The sequence below is a fragment of the Sapajus apella genome, unplaced genomic scaffold, assembly GCF_009761245.1.
Source record: "Sapajus apella isolate SASKATOON/1434 unplaced genomic scaffold, GSC_monkey_1.0 scaffold22, whole genome shotgun sequence".
In the NCBI taxonomy this organism is placed as follows: domain Eukaryota; kingdom Metazoa; phylum Chordata; class Mammalia; order Primates; family Cebidae; genus Sapajus; species Sapajus apella.
The window spans coordinates 21,873,887-21,892,377 of record NW_022436962.1 but is presented as its reverse complement, the minus strand read 5'-3'; the positions used below and the strand labels follow the sequence as shown (position 1 = coordinate 21,892,377).

The following is an 18,491-nucleotide window of genomic DNA, read 5'->3' as shown; positions in this document are numbered from 1 at the left end:
TCATTTAGAAAATGCAAATTAAGCCACAATATACTACTACTATATACTTATTGAATAGATAAAATTGAAGGATGAGTCATAATGACTGTTGGCAAGGATCTAGAGCAATAATACTCTCATTCACTGCTGCTAGAGTGTAAAATGGCACAATTATTTTCTCAAAGAGTTGCCTATTTCTTGGAAGGTTGCAAGTATGCCTAAAATATAACCCAGATGTTCTACTCCTACTTAATTACCAAACAAAAATAACACACATAGGTCGACGCAGAGACTCTTACATGAATATTCATAGCAGCGTTATTTATTACAGCCTCATATTGGATGGAAGCAACCTAAGTATCTGTCAGTGGTGAATATATAAACAAATAGTGATACATCCACACAATGTATTACTGAGCAATAAAACAGATGAACTATTAATGCACACAACATGGAAAAATCTCAAGATAATTTTGTTGAATGCAAGCAGGCAGACATTGCATGATTCTATTTACACAAATAGGGATAATGTACATTTTACCAAACTTAAAAAGTTGTGAGGATCAAATAAAATGAGATATATGCCTGAGAGAGAACCAACTAATATATGAAAATATTATTTATAGTATTTTCATTGAAGTAATACAATTTCATTTTTCAGTCATTATTTAACAATATATTCCTGGAACCAGATGATGACTCTCCTTATGGTTAATCTTTATTGAGTGTTTATCATGTACTGGTTTTCAGCTATTTGTTTATTTATTTAAATCTCAATAAAAATCCCATAGGATAAGTATTATTAGTATCATTTTACAGATAAGATTAAGACCTAAAGCAGAGCAGTAATTTGGGTTAACAGGGAATAGAGCTCCACTGAGAATCAGGAAACCTGAATTTCTTGTGTTGACCTGGAAGCTGTGGGAAAGTCTTTAACCCCTCTATCATCATTATTAAATACCAATAACAATTACTCAGCTTACTGCACAAAGCTCTTGTGATGATCAAATGAGATAATGTGAAATCGCTTTATAGAATATTAATGTTATTCTGTGGAAAATTACATGAACACAAATATCTTTGGAAAGGTAATTTAAATAAAGTTGTAGAAAAGATAAAATAACACTATCCTAAGTCCTTTCATGTTTTTTCATTGTCCTTATTAATATTAGTTAAAAATACTTTATTTCAAAAATTTAAACATTTAAATACTTAAAAGGTTTCCAAATATTTGCAGAATTGAGTCTGAAAAATTATGCACAGATGTTTGTCTATTGATTTTCATTAATAAGACTAGCTACTCTCTACAGTGATAAGCATTTTAATAATAAGTAAGTCAGGAAATTGAGATTTCTTAATATTTTAATTATCATTATAATTTGGCAGTAAAAATCACTTTTCACAAAGACATTACACGTATGTTAACAATCACTCTTGATTCACTCATTTTTGTTTTTACATTTCTTCTGGCAGCTTTGTAAGAATCCATGACTTCAGTTTGTCTAACTCAGTTTTGCTTAGCTCATGGTAAACATCTGGAAAACTATGAAACTTGGTGGTCACTCCTAGGGATTTTAACATTGAGTTTGTCTCTTCTGCCCAAGAATGAAGAACTAACTCATCTGCAGTACCATGACACTGAAATAATTCAGGAAGTACACCATTACTTTTCTGAAGCGCCTAGAGAAGAAGATATAAAGACAGAAAAGTTTAAGAAATTCCATCTATGATCATTCTTAGAAATCAGAGAGACCAGGAAAATTCCAATTTTACCAAGGCTTCGATAACTAATGGGGTAAAAAACACAAGAACAACAGACAGAGGTAGTGCTGTCTGAGGTATACACTGGTGGGCCAGGCCTAGGGGCTTAGCTGGTTCCTGGCACCACTTAAGCTGTAGCTGTATGTCACTTACATTAACTCTACAGAGGATGTCTCAAAAACGGCCAAATCATTTCCTGAAGAAACTGAGTGACTTGGGAAGACAGACCTCTTCATACAATGTGGAAGGAGGGAGTAGTACAGAGCTACGGTACAATCAAGGGGACAATTACATTTTAGTTCTCTATTCTATATTTGCTTTATCATCTCCACTTCTGATATTGAAGGTGTAACATTATAATTGAAGTTGCATCATATTTATATGTGAGGATATTGCTGAATAAGAACTCTCAACTATGTAATTGATTTTGTTTTATGTTCATGATGCAATAAGCAAACCCAGCTATAACCATCATGCAGTTTTAATACGTATAAAATTTATATATATGCTCTCCACAACCACACACATATTTATACCTTCCTCTTTGACATTTTGCTTAACAGTATTTCTCGTACAGGGCATTTCCAAAACATTAATAATCAGCTGGAATTTAATCACTATGACTTATTTGGCCATGAATTCCAGGAATGCTCAATTTACGTAAAGTGTACATCAGCTGTATGCGTTTTTACAGCTTTATTACCAATTTTGTTTTAGTTTCAACATGTATATATTTCTTTTTTCTTCAGTTTTGTTTGTTTTTTTAAATCTGGAACTTACCTGGTAAACAGCAGATGCTTTATTCAGAAAACTGGAAAGAGCAAATACTCCTGCCACATCTTGATGCTTTCTATAAGCTAAATGCATTGCCATGCATCCTCCCATAGAAAATCCTCCTAGAAGCAGCAAAAACACACTTAACAGAAAAAGCAGAATGCATAAAATAATTTAGGATATATAACTATTTTCCATAAATATTTTTAAAATATCTAGAGACCTTTAAAGAGATAGAGTGCTAAAAAGAAATTTTGTCTCCGGTAAGTCTCATAGAAAAAGGCCTGTGATGCATAAATAACCCTGTTTCATCGATGTCACCACTGGTAAAGAGAGTTGTGCTATACAAGGAGCTAGGACTAAACAAATATATCATGTTCATCAAGTAAAATATCTATCATAATTCAAAATGAGTCATATTACAAGCATTACTTAATACTCAATATCTACTTATATTTTGTTTACAGTCACAGAAATCCTCACACTGCAATTAATAACTTGCACCTTTTTGTCTTGCCAAGCTGTGAGCTCCATGAGGAGTTATGTTTCTAGTATCTGGTGTAAAACAGATGCTTAGTGAATTCTGAATTAGGAAGAATGATATAAAATTTGGGGAGCTAGTTAACATGTTTTTGGATTACAATATTATTTTGGAAACTAACTTATGGTGGTATAATAAAAATAAAACATGCATGTCTATATGTAGTTTTTAAAACCAAAGTTTGAAAAAAAAAAAAAAAACATTAGTCAAACTGTTATTGTCTCTTTAATGTACCAAACTCTATGTCAGTCACATATACAGATTAAAATACACAGGCCCTCCTGTTCAGGAGAACTTTGATGAGGAAACACATCCAACACAGAATATGGAGACAGGTGTGTGAGGTGACGTCAGCAGAGAGAATGGCGATTTCAAGGCTGACAACAAGCCACTGACTCAGTGTGACTTTCCTAAGCTTGAGAGAAAGCTAAATGACATCTCATTACATTCCATGAGAAAATAAATATAGAATGTTAATCATGTAGCCACACACTCATGAAAATACAAAAATATATTTTGATGTAGAATTCAAATCTCCTAATTTTCAGTCTGCATTTTTTTTCACTTAACGAAGTATAAAGCTGAGCTCTTATGAGACTATAAATTGAATTTACTACAATAATCTTTTATACATGAAAGGAACTGAGGCCCAAGGAGATTAGGTGACCTGCTTAAGGTTGTGCCCATTATTTAGATACAGAGCTATTAATAGTAATTTTGGAATTCAGATCTTTTGCAACAGAGTTTAATATCCTTTCTACCATTCCTTGATATTTATTAAAATAGGACTACTTTATCTGGGGTAGGCAAGTAATAATATTTTGGACTCAGAATACAATACCTGAGAGAGGATTACCAGTCTGGCAAAGTTTACATTTTAAAAAAGCGCATACTATGTAAATAATGAATAAAAGTTATCTGTGATTTTCAACATACCAGCAAGAAATAATAGGGTCTCATCATCAGTAGCAGTAGTCCACATAGACAAGAGCCACCTAAAAGACTCTTTCAAAATACCTCCTAATAACTCCAGATGCAGATACATCTAATTAGAAGTTCATAAACGATGTTGAGGGAGAAAGGAACATGAGCATTTTAACACTATATGTAAAATTTCCAAATGTACATAAGATTCTCCAAAAGGTTAAAAGCCACTGGGCTACATTATCCATGAATTTGTGCATTAATAAATCTTTGATATGTCCCATTTGGATATGAACAGCTTGCTGTAAATATACAAAATTAATATTTCTAGTAGTTAAACATTTATTGTAGGTACACAGAAAGAATTCTCTTTTTTTTTTTTTTTTTGTCACAATTCTAGTTATAGATCTCTCTCTGCTTCTGAAGTTTTCTCTGTAATAACATCATGGGGTTGTAAAGCCAACACATTTTAAAATAAAATTCTTATCAAGATTTAATTTATTGAATATAAATCAGTTCTTCAGATTTTGAAACCCTTAAGGGTATGAAAGTTTTTCTTCAATAATCAAATTTTCATTAAGTGCTTATGATTAGTTGAACAAAATGTCTTCTCTGCCCTCTTGGTGTACGTATACTAATGAGTTGGTTTCAACTTTACATGCCCAGTGGTGAGTACAGTGCTTTGCATGTAGCAGTAACTCAATAAAAGTTTAACTGAATATTTAGAAACCATATGTTATAGGTTTCTAATGAACGTAGTAATTTACAAATACCTCTTAAACTTATCAAAGAGACAGCATTAGGCTTAATATAAGGAAACTTTAGTCCCCCTGTGACACTCCCTAGCTGAATGTCTTTGAGTAAATTAATTAAAATGTTGGATTTCATTTATAGTAAAACTAGAGAGATGGACTAGATAATCTCTAGAGTTTCCATCAAGCTTTTAAATAATACTTAATAATCAGTTATAAAAATGAAATTCCAAGAGCTTTAAAAATGTAGTTATTGTAAATACAGAAATCTACTTTCAGTTTAAGAATCCCTGTATCTCAGACACAATTCTAGCCTTCCTGAAAGTTCACAGTACAAATCTTAGCAAACACTTACTTCCTTCATCTCTTCCAATCTCCCCTCTGTTCCTTATAGCCCATTTACTTACAAAATAATTTTGGGTTGCTTAAAATCAAACACACTGTTAACAAGAAAACTACACCTCAAAAATGGGAGAGGGGATGTAAGAGAGGAAAAGACGGGATCTGAGCAAAGAGTGAGACACGGAGAACAAAAAAAGACTCAAAGACCATGATGTTAGGGTGGGGGCAGTAATTAAGTTTGCAACTGGGCATTTAACAGTTTCTCTGTAGCAAGGCAATATTCTTTAAGAGATGGAATCATAACAAGTCATACTAGAAATTTTTCTCAGCATTTAATTCCTTAATGAAATAACTTTATTAAATACAAAATTCAAAATCAGACATTCTACATACAGCCACTTCTGCTGCTGATTCTTTTCATGAAATTCAGGGACATAAAGACTTAACAGTCACTAGAATTTAAAGATTATGGGAGTAGGGATTTTTGTGTTTTATTCACCAATATATTCCTCTATGCTTACAACAGTGCCTGTCACATAGAAAGTACTTAATAAATATTTATTAAATAAACTTAATATAACTGTAACTCAATAAGAGTATCTCTGCAAGGAGAAACATTTATCATCAGGAAATACAGGTGTTTGGTGATTTAGTCTGATATAAAATAAAGCTTAAAAAAAACCTAGGAAATCAAGGAACAAATGAGTAGTGTGCTCCAGGGCCACCATTCCTAATCTGACCTCTTAAAAGATTTTAGACCCAATCCCAGACCCACTAAAAAAAAATTTCACTGCATATGTCTAATTTTTAAAAGCTTTAATGCCATAAATCAGATGTCTAGAATCACAGCTGTGTGGGCAAATAATTCAAAATTAAGTATAATGGGTAAAAACAAAAAGTGAAAATGTAGTCATGATTTAAAGAAAAATCCATACACAATAGATACCAAGGCTGCAGGAGTCAAGTTGTTATTTTTCTGAAAAATTCAAGAGCTTGAAATATGTGTCTGCCAAATGTAACTAATTAATATTGAAATATGCTAGTGTGACCAAAGAACAAAATTTTAAATTTTATTTAATTTTAACTAAAGAGCCACATGTAGCTAGTGGCTACCATAGTTCTAGATCATGTAAGCTGTACAAATGATTGAAAAAAGCTTCAAAATGTATAAATGAAGCAAAAATAAAGTTAGTATTTCATAGATAATTTTGAGGTTAACATAAAGATCATTAAAAGATAAAATGTAAATAAAATAGATTAGTAGGCAAAAACTTAGATTAAAAAAATATTTTAAAAGCATACCTATCAAGGACATTTTACATATTAAGTGACGAACACTTCATTTTTGTTGACCAGGGAATGTAATCACTTTTTGTAGTTTCAGAGCCCCTTGATGGTAACAACTTTAAAAAAAAAAGAGAGAGAGAAGGAAAACATTTCCCTCTCATAAAATGTCATTATGAACACACATAAATGCATCCAGCAGACATTTAACTTCATGTTCAATTCTTAAAGTTACAATGAAGAAAAATATACTCATTGGAATATTATTATTTTAAGATTTAATCTAAAGTCCCTTTCCCATTTATGATTTTGTGAGGTAATCTGTAATTCCTCACTAGCCGTCTTTGACAATACAATGACCTTTAGCATGGGACACTACTGTGAAAAGGGACTTTGTGTATTTTTTCATAACAGAAGAAAATTTAACACAAAGGACTAGTTATTTGAATTCAATTTTCCACCTAAGAGTCTAAAAAATGATATAAAATCTACCATTCAATAAGTAAATACCAAAATAGTAAATCCATTGTAGGTAATGATTATAACGGATATTTACAGTTGCTGGCAAAGTATTTAAAATGTCAAGAGTTAACATTTCAACATACACTTAAGATTAACAAGCTGAATAAAACATGTTAAAAAATAATAAACCTGGCTTTATGAGCTCTTTATATAAAATAAAACAGAAACAATCTATAAAAAGACTATATTGGGAAAATTAAGATAATCAAACTGAAAGTAAAATCCTAAAAAAAAAAAAAATCCAGTTACAATTAAAGTGTGCTATCAACTGAAAAGAACTTTAAACATACAATAAAGTCCATTACCATCCTAACTTTCAACAGCTCCTTTACTTAACTGATGTACTATTTTAATTATTCTTCATATTTGGGAATACAGAAATTATGACTAACATACTTATTTGTATATCTCCTCTCATACAAAACTTGTGGGATAAACAAAATATATATTTTCCTCTATGGAAAACTCTTAGAACAATGGTCCAGAGCCTTTAAAGTCTTACTAGTTGTTGAAGAAACATAAAATGTTTAATTAAAATACATGTATGTTCAAAGAAAGTAGAAGAATGCTATCATTCTGAAGTTTTAGCTCCCAGTAGGCTTTAGAAAAAATTGTGTACAAATTGAGAAAAAGGCAGCCTGGAAATTTTGGTGCTAGACTTCATTTTGGGAATTCCAACTATCCCTTCATTTATTTTTATTTTTAATCTTATTGCAAAATTAATATACACCCATTGTACAAAATGTTTCTTGTACAAAAATGTACAAAATTTTACAATATTTTGTACTGTACAGGATAATTGTGACATTTTCTCTTAAATTTCATTTTAACCGTTAAACTAGCTCGACATGTAAAATTTTTTCTTTCATGTATACTAATTTGAAAGTCTAAAGAATTACAAAATTTTATAATTATTTTTAATTGAAAACATACTTACTGAGTGCCTTCTATGTGTGTGCACATATCGTACTTAATGGTTACATAATACTCAATTCTATTAATGGGCCATAATTCCCTTAACCATTTCTGTCATGATGGGTATTTAGATCATCCACATAAATTACTCAAGTGTAGTTTCAGAAGCACGGATTCTCTCTGCTTCAAAATTCTGAAAATATGCTCATATTTTCAACATTCTGATAAATCTGTTCATATCATTTGTCAGGTTTTATACAACCTAGACCTAAGTTAAGCCTAAATTATATCAATATTTTCTCTTAACAACAAATTATCACCACCTAGTGGCCAATAAAGGAAGGTATTATGGGGACCTGGGTTCTAGTCCCAACTCTCTATTAGCCAGGAATCTCTTTGAATTTTAGTTTCTTCACCTCTGAAATGAGAATAATCATATCCTATTTGATCCACTGCAAGGCCCAAGGGATCTAATGTATGTGAAAACAACTTCAGAACTTAAAACACTATCTAAATATAAAACACTGATATATAATGGCAATTTAAAAACTATCCAGTGGAATAAAGATACAGTTAATTTAAGGCTATCACTATCACATATACTTTCTAGGCACAACAATACACAAGGGAAAAATGATATACCTTTCTCCAGTTTCCTGTCTTACACAGAAACAAACTAGAAGGAAATGAAAAGTTCCAGACAAGCTTTAACAGTGATAGAGAATATACTAACAATAAAATGCTTACATTCTGCACACTGGACACTTTAATATGTTAATAAAGCCAGAAGAAGGCAGAATAATATATTATTAATAATTTTCTTAGAATACAGAATTTGAATCCTGGTTCTGTCAATGACTATATTGCCAACTTTTGAAAAGTAACTTAAAAGTCACTATTTTATTGCCTGTTTTCCCTAAGTTTTATCTTAACCTCTGGTAGAATCATATGAAACATAAAGACACAAAAATAAATTCAAAAAAATCTACATTTTTCTTATATTCCTAATGTACAGAGTGAGGATTCATGAATGTCTCCAAGGAACCCCCTTTAATTGAGCATCCCCTGTAGTGAGCCTTTTGCTGAGTTCTTCCTATCTTAACAAAGTTTACTAATTGTTTCTATTAAGAAACCAGTACATATCCATTACAGAAAACTTAGAAAACAAAGTCTTCATAGTTAAACCCCGAAGACGATTAAAATTTTAAGTGTAATTTTACTCATCCTAGTATTTCTCAAATCTTAAAATAGTGGTCAGTTTAGCGTTTCATCATTTTACTAGAGCTATTGCATTTGCTTTCCTGCTGTTTTCCTGACCTTCACACTGACTGGTCAGCCCTCCAGAGTTGTCAGCATAATCTTTCTAAAATGCCCATTTGATCGTATCACTCATTTCCTGTATATAATTCAGTGATGCTAGGGTTTGGGATGTACACTAAACTATTTCCTGGGAGGATTTAACGTGTCCCTTGCTTTCTTTCATGAATATGTTTCTCTCTTTGTTTACCAGTCACACTCTCAATCATTCTTTAAGACTCAGCTGCCACTTAAACGAAGCAGTTCCCAACTCCCAGAAAGATTTACTTCTCTCCTTGCTGCCTGCACTACACCTTCTACATTGTTCTTCAATAGTACCTCCACGGTATTAGAATACTTTACTTCCATATCTGCCTTACTAAACTGTAAATTTCTTAGTGTCTTTTGTACTCCAGCACTTAAAATTTTATTGACAATTTGAAAATAAAATTTAGTGAGAAGTATCATTTTTGATCTAAGATAAGATAATCTCACTACCTAGAAAAGGTGGAAGATCATATACTATTTAAAAAATTGTTTCTAAAACCGAGTTCAACATAACAAAACACCACTAATCAAATAAAACCACAAAGAAAGAATGGGCTCCTATCTACATCAGATAGAGAGTAGTTTTGTTTATAAAGTTATACAAATGAAACTACACTCTCAGAGACAGGGTTCCATTAGGACATATTATCTTATATTAAATCAGATATCTGAACAGATTATTCAACAAAATGAATAAGAGTAACAACTTTTGGGCCTATTACCTTCATATTTTCTTTTCAATCTTATATTTTGATAGTTTTTCGCATTATAATTAATTTGTAATAGCAACCTAGCCTGGACAGGCATGGTGGCTCACAGGTGTAATACACACACTCTGGGAGGCTGAAGCAGAAGGAGCACTTAAGGTCAGGAGTTTGAGACCAGCCTGCACAACACATAGAGACCCCATCTCTACATAAAACAAAAAATAAATAAATAAAAACCCAGCCAGGTATGGCAGCATGCATCTAATAATCCTAGCAACTCAGGAGGCTGATTCAGAAGGACTGCTGAGTCCAGGACTTTGAGGGTGCAGTGAGCTATATCACACCACTGCACTTCAGCCTGGGCAACACAGCAAGACTCTGTCTCAAAAAACAAAATTACCTAATTTTATTCCTCACTATGGGTTGTGCATACTTAATAAAAATTGTTTGGAATCTCATATGCATTTTTTTCTTTTATTTTCCACTGTATCCCTCCTTTATTAAAATGTTATGAACAGCACTTAAATCTGACTTAAGTGTACCCTAATAGACATTGTACACAAATATAAAAGCTAGTAGAAAAATGCCAAACAGTAACTCTTGTTTAAATAAGCTAGGAGCAATGAAAAAGAGGGAAGCATAGCTCATATACTACTGGAAAAAAAACAAAAAACAAAAAACAAGCAGCTGGCAGGGAAGAAACAATTGAGCTACCTGTAAGTCTCCAAGTGGTACCACTGTTCCAGTGTGTCCTTCTGCCATCTAGGTGACCATGGGATGGCTGGTATAAAGTATTAACAGCAGGAAAACTTTTTCAACATTACATGTCAGACACATTTGTAAGTATATCACACAAATTGACTAGTTCAACTATCACAACTCTAAAAGGTAGGTATTATTACTATCATCCAAGACACAGAGGCTAAGGAGACTGGACACCTACAAAGTAGGGAATGTAGGACTAGAACTCAGCATTCTGGGTCTAGAACCCAAGTTCTTAACTATATTATATGATGTCAGCTTAAGGGTATTTGTAATTTAAATGTGCTAACTCAGGGAACACATGTACCAATAATCCTAAATCATCTCTAATAGAGTGATGATACTGTCTCTTGTACCATATTTCCAAATATATGAGAGATTCAGCTAGATTACTAAGACAAACAACAACGGCAACAAAAGGCTTTAGTACTATTTGCTCTATGAATCAATACCTAATGTATGTGAAGAATCCAGCATATGAAAAGTGGGGTAATAGGACTAATGTTTGGTCATAGTATTAGAGGTCAAGAAACATGTGTTTTGTGGCATGTGTATAATTCCGTAAACCTTAGTGAAGATTTATTTTCACGGGCTAGTTAAAGAACTACACAGTTGACCAAAACAAACATGACTGTATTTGCATTTTTGTGGTCTGTTTCTGTATCTCAATGTAGAAAAAAAGGCTTTATAGATATTAATTAGCTTATCTCACAAAAAACGTTTTACCCCCATTTAAAATTTGATAATATGAAATAAATCTTAGATTTTATAATTTCAAAATAGTCAAAAAATCTTCCAAAAAGAAATTTTATTCTCATAAATCCAAAGAGCCTTAACAAAATCCTGACCATATAACTGTTGCTTTAGAAATATAAATAAGACTGTCTTTAACAAGGGTCTCTTGGTACTTCAGAAAATAATTAGTCTTCCATTATATGGTAGAAAGAAACAAAAATAAACTCCAGATGTGTCAGATAATGCAGTGTAAAAAAAGCCACACTAGAAAAACCAGCAGAAAATTTATTTCAATATTCACCCAAGTTCTAATGAGAAGAAAACCTAAACTCAGAAATTATTTGAAAAGACACAGATTTTTAAAAAGCCTTTTATGTCAAACATCATTGAACTGAAAATAATAAATTAAGCACAAATTAAAATTAGTTAACACTTCCTGCATACTTATTTTGAAAAAATTTTTTCAAGACCATATTATTCAATGTAATAAGGCTCTAATTCTACTAAAGGTGATGAAAGTATCAACTGGTATAACTTGTTGTGAAAGGAATTTGATAAAACGTATCAAGAATCTTAAAAATGTTCAGCTAGGTGAAAGAATCATTAGCTTTAAAATGAAATAAAATTAGATTCAAAATTCATATTGGCTCTCAGACCTTAAGAAAATCCAGAGATTTCAGGTTAGTGGGCTGCCACCATGTGCCAGGAGGCAACTCCATGGAGAGAGAAGCTTCTGTGCTCAGGACCCTTCCAGACCTTCCCACACATATCTCTTTACCTGGCTGTTCCTTTATCCTTTATAGTATCTTCTATAATCAAGACTTTATATTCAAGCAAGGAAGAGCAAGCAGATCAAGATGTGTAGCTCTTTGGCTGCCAGCTGTGGTTTTTGACAGATCATAGCATCAGGTAGACCACCCCCTAGAGATCTTATGAACGCTGAAGGCCAAATGCTGTGAGAAGAAACTGGACTTTAGGGCTGTAGTGATGGATGAGGTGGTGCCGACAGTCAAGCAAGGAAACTAGGTCTAAGGATCAATTAATTGCCTACCCCACATAATGGCAGTGAGAGTATCAACCCCTTGGGTGACATCAAGGTTTTGCACCATCTAGAGAGATGCCAGTTAATGAACTGACCTCAAGCCATCCTGAAATGCACTAGTAAGTCCTAGACATTTCAAGAGTTGACTGGCCATGGTGTTCCTCTGCCAGATGCTTTTTCTTAAGACGGCTATGAAAATGTTGCTAAAACGACTGATGAAGCAGAAGTACTGGAGCTACCAGTGGTAGTGAAGAATACATGGGGTCACAGAGGTAAAGCTCTTTTATTGGCTCAAGATAAGCACAATTTATTTGTCTGATCTAAGCCACCTTATTTATCGTGAAGTTCTATACCTGTTCCAGAAGTATGTCGAAGAGTTTCATGGACAGGATGTATGTGCCACTGTCATGGGAGGCGGTATGGTTGGCACCATGTTATGTTGTTCCATAGACAGAAGGATGCAAAGCAACTGTTCACTAGGTGGTGTGGAGATGATGTGCTCACTGAGTAAACAAGGGAAGCTGCTAGCTGTCCAGGTGTTTAATATCCTGGGGATGGATGTGTGTGGTACTGACCTCTTGATGAAAGATGATGGCTCCTTCTATGTGAGGCCAATGAAATGTGCTAAATTCCTTCAGATGGACCTTAAATTGAACTTCTTGGATACTTGAAGGCAATAATAAAAGATCAGTGTTAACCAGTTTAGAGGTTTGATCATGATTACTTGTATAATTTTTCGCCATTTTAAAAAGAAGTGTAATAAAATTTTTTCATAGACTAACACAATATTAAAGTTGAGTAAAAGGTTGATTATTCATGAATAGACTAATACTTCTTGTCTGTACAGTATCTCATTTCACCTCAGAAAAAAGATACAAAAGAGAAGTTTCCAATTATCTTAAGATATTCTAATCATATCTAAAAGAATTTACCTTGCACAGGGTAACTGAGGGACTCACATATATATATTAATACCTCTGGCTCATTAACAGAAAGAAATATTTAATACATTTTTTTCACTGAATGACTATACTTTGGAGCACGCATATTACTTGGTATCAAGAAATAAATGGGGAAGACAGAACTGATTAATTAAATCATCATTCATATGTTCGTGTCCAGAGCTTCTGGTTGTCTCATATATTACGATATATATACTTTGAATAGTCACATGCCATGTGTAAGTAGATTACTGCATTTAAAAACACAAATTGAACAACCTCTGTATTTGGTGAAAAGCTCAAGTTTGTGTTGGTAGGATATGGGAACCAGGAAAAATGTACTCAGCCTTTTTTCAACTTAACCAACAGGAAATGTCTGAAATTCGTTCACTTATAGTTTTACTTACTATGCATATTTGTGTATTCATATAATATTGAAACATAGCTTTGGCAATCTATTTCTGGGTTGTACATTCATACATTAGAATGAAAAGAGAAGAAAAGGTCAATTTAGATTTTATAAACATGGGTATCTTCTTGAATTCCCTTAACAATTAAGATAAAGAATAAGAACAAATCATTCTGGAAGAACCCAAAGGAAACAGCAACAGATATTTAAATGAATGTTAAATTTATTTTCATAATTATTTAATAACTTCTATATAATATTCATTTCCATTATGAGATAAAATATATTTATCCAATGTGTAATCATTATAAAAATTATTGTAAATTTTTATATATTGTTAAAATTATAATTCTAAACTATACTTTCAAAACAATTATTTCTGATATTGTTTTTATGTCACTTATGATGAAAGCTGAATTATATATATAAAAAATATATATTATATACACATATATGCATATAAGTATAGACTATTCTTAAAATTTTTAATAGCTTTTTTTTTTTTCTTTTTTGGTGTCTATAATTGGTCATTTCTGTTGGCTTTTCTACAATAAACTTTGAAATCTTTCTGTATATGCTGTCAGTCAGAAAACTACCCTAGAACATTAGAAAAAGTCAACGAGACTGGATTTAATCAAGTGCATTTACAAGAAATGTAGTAAGACTTTGAGAGGATATCAAAAGGCACTGATTTTCAAAAATCATCTTTTTCTCAAGAAGAAAGCAATAGAAAAACAAATTCTCTGTATTCAGTGAGCCCCAAGTTTGGGGCTTGGGGAGCTTAAGAGACATTGCAAAATTAAATTTTATGTTGTATTTCTCTCCCAGGTGACTTTTTTTTGAGGTTTATGGGCGCTCTGGCTGCTAAGACATAATCCCCTCTAAGAAAATATAGGTGCTCAAACAGGTAACCTTTCTTGCTACTATATTTGTTTGTGTATTTAACTTAATTTAAGATTTGTTTCTGCTTTGAAAAGTGTCTGTTCATGTCCTATACCCACTTTTTAATGGGGTTATTTTTTTTCTTGTAAATTTGTTTACGTTCCTTGTAGATTCTGGATATTAGACCTTTGTCAGACAGATAGATTACAAAAATTTTCTCCCATTCTATAGGTTGTCTGTTCACTCTGATGACAGTTTCTTTTGCTGTGCAGAAGCTCTTTAATTAGATACCATTTGTCAACTTCTGCTTTTGCTGCAATTGCTTTTGATGTTGCCATCATGAAATCTTTGCCTGTGTCTATGTTGCGAATGGTATTACCTAGATTTACTTCTATGTTTTTATAATTTTGAGTTTTACATTTCAGCCTTTAATCCATTGTGGGTTGATTTTTGTATAAGGCATAAGGAAGGGGTCCAATTTCAATTTTTCTGCACATGGCTAGCCAGTTTACCCAGTACCATTTATTAAATAGAGAATCCTTTCCTCAAGACTTGTTTTTGTCAGGTTTGTTGAAGATCAGATGGTTGTAGATGTGCGGTCTTATTTCTGAGATCTCTGTTCTATTCCGTTGATCTATATGTCTGTTTTTCTCCCAGTACCATGCTGTTTTGGTTACTGCTGCCTTATAGTAGAGTTTGAAGTTTGGTAGCATGATGTCTCCAACTCTGTTCTTTTTGCTTAGGATTGTCTTGGCTATATGGGCTCTTGGTTCCACATGAATTTTAAAGTAGTTTTTTTTCTAATTCTGTTAAGAATGTCAGTGTAGTTTAATGGACATAGCACTGAATCTAAATTACTTTGGGCAGTATGGCCATTTTCACGATATTGATTCTTCCTATCCATAAGCAAAGAATGTTTTTCCATTTGTTTGTGTCCTGTCTTATTTCCTTGAGCAGTGGTTTGTAGTTCTCCCTTAAGAGGTGCTTTGTATTCCTAAGTATTTTATTCTCTTTGTAGCAAATGTGCATGGGAGTCTATTCATGATTTGGCTCTCTGCTTGTCTCTTGCTGATATACGGGAATGCTTGTGATTTTTACATATTGATTTTGTATTCTGAGACTTTGCTGAAGTTACTTATTGGCTTAAGAAGCTTTGGGGCTGAAACGATCGAGTTTTCTAAATAAAGGATCATGTCATTTGCAAACAGAAACAGTTTGACTTATTCTCTTCCTATTTCAATACACTTTATTTCTTTCTCTTGCCTGATTGCCCTGGCCAGAACTTCCAATACTATGTTGAATAGAAGTGGTAAGAGACAGTATCCTTGTCTTACACTGGATTTCAAGGGGAATGCTTCCAGTTTTTGTCCATTCAGTATGATATTGGCTGTGGGTTTGTCATAAATGACTCTTCAGGCATTTCTCAAAAAAGACATTTATAGAGCCAAAAAACATATATCTATGGATTTAAAAAAAAGCTCAACATCACTTAACATTAGAGAAATGCAAATAAAAATCACAATGAGATACCATCTCATGCCAGTCAGAGTGGCAATTATTAAAAATTCAAGAAACAGATGCTGGTGAGGGTGTAGAGAAATAGAAACACTTTTACACTGTTGGTGAGAATGTAAATTAGTTCAACCAATACGGAAGACAGTGCGGCAATTCACCAAAGACCTAGAACCAGAAATACCATTTGACCCGGCAATTTCATTACTGGGTATATACCCCCCAAAATATAAATCATTCTATTATAAAGATACAGGCACACATATGTCCATTGCAACACTATTCACAATAGCAAAGACATGGAATCAACCCAAATATCTATCAATGATAGACTGGGTAAAGAAAATGTGGTACATATACAAGAATACTATGCAGCCATAAAAAGGAAAGAGATCATGTCCTTCACAGGGACAAGGATGGAGGTGGAAGCCATTATCCTCAGCAAACTAACAAAGAAACAGAAAACCAAACACTGCATGTTGGGAGCTGAACCATGAGAACACATGGACACACAGAGGGGAACAACACACACTGGGGCCTGGCAGGGAGGTGGTGAGGAGGAGTCAGGATAAATAGCCAATGCATGCTGGGCTTAATAACCAGGTGATGGGTCGACAGGTGCAGAAAACAACCATGGCACTTGTTTACTTATATAACAAACCTGCACATCCTGCACATGTATCCTGGAACTTAAAACTAATTTTTTTTAAATATTTGATTCCGTTATACTAGGAGTTTTTAAAACATAATATATTGCAGAAAAATGCATAGTATCTCTGGTACTGAAAAATGAACTAGATAAAATAATGGATCCAGGGAAGGAAGAAGGATGATGGGCAAGAGACAAATGGACAGCAATTACCATTCAGTGTGATAAACTCTTCAATACACACTCATTAAAAGTACTACTTAGAATATTTTCTCCTTTATTTTTTGCTTATGAAGACTGCATAATTTTATTTTTTAGCCATTTCTTATCCTAATCTTTCCTTTTCCTATTGCCACCATACCACTTCAGACTTTCATTTTATTAAACTAGTTTCCCCGTTTCACACTTCTCATCCTTTTAGTTAACCCTTCTGCCAAATTAAGTTTTCAAAGTACAATTCTAATTAACTATGACTCGAAGACATTATTTAATGATCCTTTACCAATTACATATGCTATTATACCTACAGAATAAAGGATAAAAACTGAAGAGAGCATTTACTGAGAGTCTAGAATAAACCAATTATTTTGCTCATCTCTCAGTAAACAGACATGTTATTATTTCCACTTTACAGATTAGGTAGCAAAATTAAGTGTAGGTAATAAGTGGTGAGCCAATTAGGAAGCGGTGGACTTTAGATTTGAACCCATTTTTGTCACCATTATGCCATCATGTTCTAGTCTCTTACTGTGGTTATCAGAGTCAACAAGTACTTTCTAGTTGGACACAAACTTTGTGTCAGCAAACTAATGTCCAGACAGACAAAGACAACAAGCATTACTTTGTCTACTTCTATTTTACTGTTCATATCATTCCCTATACCTAGACTTCTACACTATAATAATTAAAATTTTAATAATTTGTGCATCTTAAATGCCACCACATCTTAAATGGCACTGCTATCTTTCTATTAAATCTTTCTCTTAGAGGCCCAAATGCATGACTACTTCTTCCTCTGAATTCCTATGGTACTAACTGACAATTTACCTAACAGGTCATGCTATTCATCGCAGATTTCCTGAGTATTTGCTCTGTGCCAGGCATTGTGATAGGTCCTTGGAAATAAAAAGAAATATACACTATCATTTGCTTTGAAAAGCTATTAGTTATACCACATTAGAGTACTCATCATAGCCTGGCTGGCATTACAGTTACCACTTTAAGAACCTCATTGGCCCTTCCAGTTGTAAGAAATATGTAAAGCAGATAGTTCTTGTTTTATTTATCTCTGTGTCCCTCTGAATACCTATAATATTGCATGGCACATAATGGAGACTTAAAAAGTATTTTCTAAAGATTGAATGATAACTGAACGATATATGATTCACATATTTTGAATTCTATCTTCTAACTACTTCATAATCCCCTAGACTAGTCAGGCTTCCCTTCCCTATACTCTTCCTAGTCCTCTCATAATGCTCCAAATTATCTCTAGTAGAGTTAAATATCAACGTTAAACACAGAAACATATAGAAACACAGAAATATAGAGTTAAACATAATGAGGAAACTAAGGACCAGAAAGGTGATATGACTGTGCTAGAGGCCACACTGCTTTTAATTAAGCAGAAACTAAAACCAAGACAGAATAGAATGGATTTTATCAATTATATCATGCTGTCTCTAATAACTCAACAGACAGTATTTCAATAAAC

At 33.0% G+C, this 18,491-nt stretch overlaps 1 protein-coding gene and 1 pseudogene across 4 annotated transcripts in view; one reads left to right on the top strand and one right to left on the bottom strand.

The window, feature by feature from the left end:
- Positions 1-272: 272 nt before the first annotated feature.
- LYPLAL1 (lysophospholipase like 1) overlaps positions 273-18,491 on the bottom strand; it is a 38,833-nt gene continuing 20,614 nt past the window's right edge. For 3 of the 4 annotated variants that reach the window (XM_032289262.1, XM_032289265.1, XM_032289264.1), the window contains exons 4-6: positions 2,521-2,636; positions 1,423-1,659; positions 273-1,384 (exon numbers count right to left, since the gene is read on the bottom strand). In XM_032289262.1, coding sequence (XP_032145153.1) covers positions 1,435-1,659; positions 2,521-2,636 — 341 coding nt within the window. In that variant the 3' untranslated portion in view covers positions 273-1,384; positions 1,423-1,434. Of the gene's footprint in view, positions 1,385-1,419; positions 1,660-2,520; positions 2,637-18,491 lie in introns of all 4 variants that reach the window. The other variant, XM_032289263.1, reaches the window with a different exon arrangement.
- Positions 12,200-13,055, top strand: LOC116559058 (annotated as a pseudogene).